The sequence below is a fragment of the Nilaparvata lugens genome, chromosome 1 (assembly GCF_014356525.2).
Source record: "Nilaparvata lugens isolate BPH chromosome 1, ASM1435652v1, whole genome shotgun sequence".
Lineage (NCBI taxonomy): Eukaryota > Metazoa > Arthropoda > Insecta > Hemiptera > Delphacidae > Nilaparvata > Nilaparvata lugens.
Window position 1 is genome coordinate 41,292,041 of NC_052504.1, and position 10,454 is coordinate 41,302,494.

General features: G+C 42.2%; 1 protein-coding gene across 1 annotated transcript in view; it reads left to right on the forward strand.

The window, feature by feature from the left end:
- LOC111058132 overlaps window positions 1–10,083 on the forward strand; it is a 23,057-nt gene extending 12,974 nt beyond the window's left edge. The window contains exon 4 of the mRNA XM_039426574.1: window positions 9,656–10,083. Within this exon, the coding sequence (XP_039282508.1) occupies window positions 9,656–10,083 (428 nt within the window). The remainder of the gene's footprint in view (window positions 1–9,655) is intronic.
- Window positions 10,084–10,454: the final 371 nt, after the last annotated feature.

Here is a 10,454-nt window from a genome sequence, read left to right on the forward strand (position 1 = left end):
TTGAAATTTTTGAGACTGCTCGATGCCGACACTCCACTGAAATTAAGTTTCCGCCATTGGGAAATTTGTGAATTACCAAATTTGCAAAATTCACTTGTTCATTCTTGGTCAGTACGCACAACATCGAATTTTGATACTCCAAAATATATTATAATTGCATTTCAAACTGATCGAAAGAATAAAATTAAAAATCAATATCTAATTTTGACAGCTGTAATATTTACAATGTTAAAGTATATTGAATAGTGAGTATTATCCATACGAAAATCTGCTAGGTAAGAAGGAAGTTTTATACCGGATGTTCCTGGATTTCGCACCCTCGTATTATAATCATTCAATCAATAGCGAACTCGGAACAGAAATCGATTTTAAAACGTTTTGTGAATCAACACCGTTGATTGTTGTAGATTGTTCACACCAACCAAGTCATTTGAAATCATCGACAGATGTTCGTATTGAAATGGAATTTAATAGTGCAGTACCTGCAAATACTTCCGCGTATTGCGTTTTAATTAGCGATCGTGTGATGGAGTACACGCCTCTCACGAGCATGGTGAAAGAAGTTCAGTAATTTGTTGATAGAGTGCATCACTGCATGCAATATTATATATAAGGTGTGTACTGCGCCAAATGTAAGCCATTATCAGTTTTACCTTTGAACAGGAATCATGTCCTATTCTTTGTGTTCTGATATTTTGGACAAGCCACAAACTCGCTCTATTGGTATCCAGTGTGATCTTGATTCTGATATTTTGGACAAAGCTCAAACTCAGTCGTGGTACTTTACGATATTGAATCAACAAGTTTCTATTATGAACCAAGGAGAAGCAGTACACCAATCCAGAAGTTGGAGAGGAGGAGGAGGAGGAGGAGGGGGCACCAGAGGTGGAGGAACAGAAACGTGAAGAGGAACAGAAAGGAGTGGACGACAAGCAGACACCTACAAAAATTGCTACGGTTGATCTTCACTGGTTTAAACAAACTTGTAATCAAATTATTGTGAAAGAACTTGCTATCGTTGACGAGTGCAATAATTATGCTGTATTCCATTTCAAATCACCATTTGCAAAGATGGAATTGAGCGCAAAATTGTATAACGATGTAACATGGCTGGAACGTAACTATCATAAAATAAATGGGAAGATGGAGATTTAGAATACAGTGACTCATTAATACGTGATTACCTTGCAGGTTATGAGAAAATTTTCACAAAAGGAACTGAGAAAGCAAAGTTTTTGAGAAGATGCATTCTAACGTACAATGCATACACGGAGGACTTTGTCAAGCCTGATTTCAGCTTTTTCACCACTTCGTGGTGTTGTGATGCATGTAAGATACATAAGTATAGACCCGATGGAAGATGTGCTTTATTCTCTGCCCAACATTATAATTCTTTGCTGTTTAAAAATATGTATCAAACAAATAATTCCTTGTGCGAGAATACTTGAATGCAAAGTATGAAATTGGCACCGATGTATACGAATGCGCAGAAAAGAAACTTTGCACGTTATGGATTCTTCTACAACGGAAAGGAATTACAGTGTGTTTATTGCTTGCATGCATTGAGACTGCATAAAGCTCGCACGTGTTGTCTGTCTACAATTATTAATGAAGAAAGACCGTTTAATTACTCTATAATAGTGCCCGCCTACACATAGTTTTCTTCATTCGCTCAACAACATGGATCCAACAAAGTGGTTAGCTGCTGACAACGAATTGGAAGTGAGGTTAAAAAACTGCATAGACTGGTATGATGAGTGTGAAAGTGCAATTAGGAAATCAACTCCTGAAAATTATAGTTTGGCGAAACAATTGAAAGACATTTTTCTAAGCACAGTTAATTTGAACGATATAAAAGACTATTTGTGCTATTACCGTCCACACAATTTGTCTATAGATAAATTAATTAAAATTGAAGATGAAGTTATGATGTATTGTTGTAGTGAAATGTTGTAAACAAATTTTTAATTCAGATATTTCCTCGAACATTTTGGTTTAGTATCAGTGTAGACTTGATTGAGTGAGGACGCGAGATACGCCCCCCTCAGACACAACTGTTACAGCTAAGTGCACATTCCTACCTTATCAATTTTATTGTTCATAACTTAATCGAGGTCATGCAGTGTTTTAGCTTTGCAAAATTCAAAAAATTAACTCGCCTCTTGATGTCAATTTCATTCAATGAATTTGATTCTATTGCAAAAAATATTAAATTTTCAACAGGATTCCAAGGCGATGATGTTGATCTAGCGTTAACAAAAACAGAAAATGTACACTTTCCATTTTATCTGAGATTTTCGAACTGCTCGATATACTATATACAGGCCATCTACATTATTGTAGTGCAAATGATTCTCAACTATTGTTACAAATTCCTGATGAACTTTGGAAATGCTTGTATGACATTGCAGATAAAAAATGTAAAAGATCAACTTAGATCATTGACCTCTCTCTGTTAAGACATCAATAGAGCTGATACCCCAAGTGATATAGGTCTGAGGATATCTATAGCCATTTTTGGAATGCTTGTTCATACTAAATTTATATAGATATTCTCGAGAGAAACACTTAAAAAATAACGCCTGCGGTTTGTACAGCACATAGAAAATTTCAATATAAATTTGTGAAATTTTTCTTAACTGTCGGGTGGAAAGCAAACCAATTGTATTATTTGCAATCAATTTAATTTTACAGTATAAAGATGTAACAGATTCACTCAGTAAAGATGTAGAAATATGGATTCACTTTAATTTGACAGTAGAGAATTTTTCCCTCAAAGGGAAATTATTTTTCCTCACTGAGAAAGGGAAATATACAGATTCACTTTATCTGTCAGTATAAAGATGTAAAAGATTCACTTTAATTTGACAGTAGAGAATTTTTTCCTCATCTAGCATTCACTTTAATTTGACAGTATAGCATTAGATGTAGAATATGGATTCACTTTAATCTGTCAGTATAGAGAGGGAATTTTTCCTCCAAAAAGGAAATTTTTTTTCCCTCACCTGGCAAGGGGAAGGGGAGAGAGAGAGAGATATATTCTCCCTTTTCAACCCCCTCGTCCTCACTGGGAGAGGGGAGATAAGATAAGGAGAGGAAGAGGGAGAGGGAGAGAAGGAGGCGAGGGCGAGGGAAGAGAAGAGAGGTAGAGGGAACGAGAAGGAGGGAAGGGTGAGGAGGGAGGGAGAGGGGAGGGGGAATTTGCGCAAACTCAGGGGGGTGGGAGTGGGAGGGGGTAATGCGCAAAAAGCTCCTTTGAAGTCCCTAACTTCAACTACTTACTTCAAAATGTCAATACCTGAGAGAAACCAACAATTGGTGATGTTAACCGTGTGCATTGTATTACAACATAAAGAAATTAAAAGTGAGTGACAAAGTTTCTTTGACATTGACAGTTTACACTTGATGGTGTTTGACTTCGAAGAAAAAACACATTAATTCAGTTTTCAATTAGTTATCATCATAGTTCAGTTTAAAGTAGCCTAACAATATAACCATGGTTATATAGTCATCTTCAGTTACTTCTAATGGAAGAAGGCCGTTTAGGGAAATAATTACAAAGTAACTGAAAGATTCTTGGAACGATTCTGCAGTATTGGACAACGTCAATAAAAAAACTTGACCTTCTAACCCCAAAGTTTTCTACAGAATGCACAGAAAACGTTGAATGTTGTATTCCTCTTGCAGTTGACAGCATTTCCTTCTTAGGAAATAAAATTTAAAAAAGTGAGTGTAAATACACACACACAAACACATACAGACCAATACCCAAAAAGCACTTATTACCCAAAAAAACTCAGGGATCTTGAAACATATAGAAATTTAGAATTGGGTACCTTGATTTTTTTGGAAAGCAATACTTTCCTTTCCTATTGTAATAGGGAAATGAAAGTAAAAATCTGAATGAACAGAGTAATTATAATAATAAATTTATTTGACAATAATCTAAACTGAAAAACTAAGAGACTAATTAAAGAAAAGACTAAAAAAACTAAAAGAAAAACCGATAGAAATACAATATAATAATCTTAATAAACACGGAAGAATTGCCCACAATGCATTGGCAATATGGGCACCTGCATGGCAAAGGAATTCGCTCTTCTTCTTCTTGTTCGCCATTTGTTAATATTGAGACAAAGTGTCGTGGCGTGCTGACAAGCGCTGTGGTGCAGTTGATGCAACCCGCCCAATGTCCACATGGAATTATTATCCGGGTTGCTTTGTACTGATCACAGTTCCAGCACAACGTGCTATCGCTGTCCTCACAAGCCTCCTCAGCTTCAGTGAGGTCAGCTTGAACCTCAGCAAGCTGCTCCATCACGAACCCAGCTGACGGAAAATCATGAATACTGTTTACATTGAGGACAATTTTATTTGTTTTGTAACTTTGGAACTTTTCATCGTTTGTCAGTTCGTTCAGGCTGCCCGTTAACTCATTTTCTGAGGCTTCTGAAATAAATTAAGTTTTGTTATTCTCCTTATTCTCTACTACGAACAAGAAAATCTAAGGTTAGGATTATGATTTGTTATTATAATACATACAGAGTGAGTCATATGTATGGGTACCCTTCAATAAGTTGGAGACTGTTGTAGATATAATTCTGTAACTTTCAGGATGAGTTAATGGTCAAATACTCTAACTTTCGACGTACAACTGGATTTCAACCCCTCTTAACGGGGTGACTTGGGGGTTGCAACTGGAATATTTTAAATGTAAACACCCATTATGTTGTTTTTTCTTCCTGGCACACTCCTTTCCCTCTCTTAACAGTGAGAAGGAGTGAGCCTCTTTTGAAGATATTTGCATCAAACCGTCTGGAACAATCACAAAAAAACTTTAGCATTGGGTTAACATAATTTTTTTCATAGCAATAAGTTTAGAAAAGCAGTTCTATTGCCTATTGGTTGCAAGGAGAATGAAAAAGGAGGAAAAAAGTAAAAATATTGATTTTCTTTCTGTAGGTCCTTAACAGTTCCCTGATGCACATTCTTGGGACCCACATGTACATGTACAGCATAGCTGCGCGAAGTCTATGGTTCATAGAACTACTTGTAGCTTCAATATGTTGAAGTTTGATCGAAGAAAGTCTTCTGTGACAGTGATCTCTTTGTTTTTTACTACTCCTTGAAGTTTTGTGTTTGATTATTTCCTCTCAGAAGAGGAAATATTTCTTTCTTCTCAGAATGACTCTTGTATAATCATAGAAACTTTTTATTTCTTTCGTAATGTATATTTTTCAGAGAGACTTTTCGTAAAGACTTTTCATTTTTTTCAATATTTATGTAAAATATTGCATTTTCAATTCTCTTACTTGTATTATGTGATTTTTGAGAGCATAATTGAGAGCAATTATGGGATGTTATCCTTATGCTCTCAAATGTAGGATATCGAATAAATAAATCATAAATAAATGAGTAAGTCAATTTTGTTGTTCAACAAACTTGACCTGTAAAAAGGTTTGAAGAATACGTGTTTAAAATTTGAAGCTTATTGATTAATTCTCTATAGAGTTAGTGTAGAACATAAAAACAGACCGACAACGACTTTGGCCTTCACTATATCAAAGGTGAGAACTTGCTAACGCTTGTTCAATAAATTTATACTAATACAGAATTGCAATATAAACTTGAAATTGAATTTCCAATTGACATTGCCAGAAAAACAGGTTTCAGTGTTAGCAGAACTATTACTACTAAAATTGATGAATCTCAAACATGAACATGATATGGTAATAGAACTACATTGAACATAGCAGAATAACATTCCTGTAATAGTAATCAATTCATTAATCACAAGAAGACTCAATTCAATTATGATTATTTAAACCATGCTTTTCTAGACACAAAAAATAGTTCACATACCTTTCCATTTCTTCTTGAAATGTTATCGAGTTAGGCGTGCTCTCTTGTGCAGCTCGATGGAGAATTTTACTCCTCACAAGATTCACATTAAAAAAATTCAAATCCTTACACTTCGCACCAGGAGTGTGGTTTGATTTTAATTCAAACTCCCCAACCTCGGGTTTGTCTTTGTAACTTATTTGGAAGAGACCGTGGCCCGACCCTTTGCAATCGTTACTGTTACAAATTAAATAAACTTTGTGGCTTTGCGGATCTTTAAGCTTTCTTTTAAATCTATAAATGTATCCGTCTTCAGATGTCCACTTAACTTGTCACAAAGTAAAATTGTGACGGAAAATATTGTTAAATAATTAATAATATTGAAGAAAGACGCTCGGCTATCAGCAATGCTAGCCGACTGCGGAGATAAGGAAGGTACCGATGGCGCACCATCTTCCGCGCATCGAGACGATTTCCACCGCCTCTGGTGGCAGCACAACTCCATACCCTCCACTTTGGGAGAGTATTTAAAGGCCGGACGAGCCCCAGACCACAGCATTCCGCTCACAACCTTCCTGCTCCTTGTACAGCGGCCCATTGGCTGCCGTACGTCCCCGACCTCCTGTCCTGGTACAGCGGCCCGTTGGCTGCCGTACGTCCCCGACCTCCTGTCCTGGTACAGCGGCCCGTTGGCTGCCGTACGTCCCTAACCTTCCATCTCCCTAGGGCACAGCGGACTGTTGTCTGCCGTCCCTGTCCTCCCATCTCCCTAGGGCACAGCGGACCGTTGTCTGCCGTCCTGTCCTTCCATCTCCCTAGGGCACAGCGGACCGTTGTCTGCCGTCCCTGTCCTCCCATTTCCCCAGGGCACAGCGGACCGTTGTCTGCCGTCCCTGACCTTCCATTCCCCCAGGGCACAGCGGACCGTTGTCTGCCGTCCCTGTCCTCCCATCTCCCTAGGGCACAGCGGACCGTTGTCTGCCGTCCCTGTCCTTCCATCTCCTAGGGCACAGCGGACTGTTGTCTGCCGTCCCTGTCCTCCCATCTCCCTAGGGCACAGCGGACCGTTGTCTGCCGTCCTGTCCTTCCATCTCCCTAGGGCACAGCGGACCGTTGTCTGCCGTCCCTGTCCTCCCATTTCCCCAGGGCACAGCGGACCGTTGTCTGCCGTCCCTGACCTTCCATTCCCCCAGGGCACAGCGGACCGTTGTCTGCCGTCCCTGTCCTCCCATCTCCCTAGGGCACAGCGGACCGTTGTCTGCCGTCCCTGTCCTTCCATCTCCTAGGGCACAGCGGACTGTTGTCTGCCGTCCCTGTCCTCCCATCTCCCTAGGGCACAGCGGACCGTTGTCTGCCGTCCCTGTCCTTCCATCTCCCTAGGGCACAGCGGACCGTTGTCTGCCGTCCCTGTCCTCCCATTTCCCCAGGCACAGCGGACCGTTGTCTGCCGTCCCTGACCTTCCATTCCCCCAGGCACAGCGGACCGTTGTCTGCCGTCCCTGTCCTCCCATCTCCCTAGGCACAGCGGACCGTTGTCTGCCGTCCCTGTCCTTCCATCTCCCTAGGGCACAGCGGACCGTTGTCTGCCGTCCCTGTCCTCCCATCTCCCTAGGGCACAGCGGACCGTTGTCTGCCGTCCCTGTCCTCACATTTCCCCAGGGCACAGCAGACCATTGTCTGCCGTCCCTATTCTTTCCATCCCCTCAGGGCACAGTGGCACATTGTCTGCCGTCCCTATTCTTCCTTCTCCCCAGGGCACAGCGGACCGTTGTCTGCCGTCCCTAACCTGTCTGTACTTCCTTTTCCTACTTCACTGGAGCGGAACCGAGGCCGTAAGGCCAATACAAAATTACATCAAAGTGGTGTCATCAGAGAAGAGAGCGACCTTCACGCCGTCAGAAGCACCAGGAGGTGCTGTTCACGCCAGCTGAGGCACAAAAAAGAAGGAAGAGGAACTTCGACTTGCCTCCTTTCCCCGCCCACATTACGACTGAGCGAAGTCATCCAGGAGCAACACCTGGGTATCAATCACCCACCTCTGAAGCTACTCAGGGTGTACGTGATAGACTGGCGCCCAACGTGGGGCACGAGGCAATGAAGTAGGAATCATGAGTGAACAGGGAGTCTGATTCAGATGCTCAACACCAGGAGCTGACAGAGGATCAGTCGGTCGAGGACATAAACCCCGAGGTGATAGCCGACCCCAGAGTTTCCTGGATCTATAAATTGAAAAAGGATGAGGCATTCAATCTTCTACAAGATTGGGGCATAGTGTCATCTGGAACACTTGCTGAGTTGAGAAAGTTGTTAGTAGAACAACATAAGAAGATGGCAGTACGTTATCTCAGCCCAAGACCCGGCATAATGAGCGGAAGCAGTGGGGAAACTAAACACTTGGTGACAGGTACCCATACTGAGGTTAGAACCAATATTCACACAAACCCCCTCATGGACCCAGGGGCGGTATGTGACAAAGTAAGAAGCTGGAGACTGTCATTCGACGGCCAGTCAGATGCTCCCAGCTTCTTAGAAAGGCTAGACGAGCTACAACAAGCCTATGGGCTCACTGGCAACCAACTACTAGTCGCGCTACCTGAGCTACTAGTTGGTAAAGCTACTCTATGGATGTGTAATCGTCGTGACCAGTGGAAATCATGGGACAATTTTGTGACAGATTTCAGATCACGCTACTACCCACTTACCTATGAGGAGGACCTCGAGAATCTAATACAGGCAAGGAAGCAAAGGGAAGGTGAATCATTTGACGAATTTCTCGAAGATGTACTGACACTCATGAGGCGTCGAGGAGGTTTTACAGACGAGAATAAATTACAGAGAGTGTATAAGAATCTCCTCCCACGGTACAAATTGTATATTCGGCAATCAGACGTTCATAGTATCAATGAATTGGAAAAATTCGCGAGGGAGTATGAACAAATAAAAGCAGAGGAGAAACAGAATAGACAGAATTCGAGAGTTCACATGATTGAGGACACGAAAAAGATTACAAGGCTCAAGGTTGAGACAGTTATAACCCCTACTAGTAACAGACCATCTCTTAGTGAGTCTGAACCCATGTGTGGGCAATACAAGAGACCAGGGCACTGGAGATCACACTGTCCCGATATCCTACCATGTAAAAGGAGCCGGAAGAGAGCACTGAAATGTGTCTGTGATGTGCAGAAGGAGAATAAAACTCCGAATAAGACAGCAGTGATGTGAACGGCACACAGGATTCCTGTGATTGAAGAGTCATCAAGGGACAACAGACTATTCATTACTGTGACAATCGGTGGTAAAAAGTGTCAGACATTGCTAGATAGTGGCGCTGAAGCTAATTATATGAGTAATGAGGTTTATGAAGTTCTCCAAAAAATAGGGATGATAAGGAAGGTACCAACTCATCACCATGTAATATTAGCTGATGGACGATCTACCCCATTAAATGGGAAGCTGACAACTAATGTAACTATAGGACAAATCACAGTTCCACTAGTGGCGTCTATAATGGAAGGACTTGAACAAGAGTTGCTATTAGGCATGGAATTTATGCATGAAAACAGGGTGAATATTCACACATTCACGAGAGAGGTAGAGTGGGATCCTCCCCAACTGAATCCTACAAGTCCGCTAATAATGTCGCGATCTCTCTTATTGGGGACTAAGACAACAGCAGTCCCAACAATATCAGCTGTACAATCCGAATCTCAGGACAACAAGGATCGCGACAAAAGGATATTCATGCAGGTTGGTTTGAATGGAGTTGAACTCAATGCTTTGATTGATGCCAGGACGAAATTGTCATTTATTCCAGAACAAGCATCTTTGGGCAACATAGTGATGGATCACAGGAATGAGATGAATGACTCTGAACGGCGGGCCACAATTCATGCCCCAGCCACCAACACAAGTAGTAACTCCGAGAGTGATGTGGAAAAGTTAATAGCACCCCCCACGGTCATGGATGTGACCGAGACAACACCACCCCCCACTGCCATGGATGTGGAGGAGTCCATGCCACCCTCAATGGATATGGACGTAGGAGAGCCAACGCAGTGTGCGACTATCAATGAAGTAGTCCCACCGTCCCAGGAACCCACACCAGGTCCCTCAAGGAGGAAGGATCCAGTGTTCTGCAAACGAGTCTCGACACCTGGTAAGCGCAAACGGGCTGGCAAGCCACGTATAAAAATCCAATTACCGGATGGACAGCGTAAATATGTACCCGTAGACCAGGCATAGATGATGCCCATAGGCAGTGGCATACACCTCTAAAGGTGATGCCTGGGAGGTGTACACCTCTTAAGGTGATGCCTAGATGGCTCACGCCTTTGAAGGTGGTGCCATAGAGGGCTCCAAACCCCCCCCCCCCCAAGTAGGAGTGGGGTGTCACAAAGTAAAATTGTGACGGAAAATATTGTTAAATAATTAATAATATTGAAGAAAGACGCTCGGCTATCAGCAACGCTAGCCGACCGCGGAGATAAGGAAGGTACCGATGGCGCACCATCTTCCGCGCATCGAGACGATTTCCACCGCCTCTGGTGGCGGCACAACTCCATCCCCTCCACTTTGGGAGAGTATTTAAAGGCCGGACGAGCCCCAGACCACAG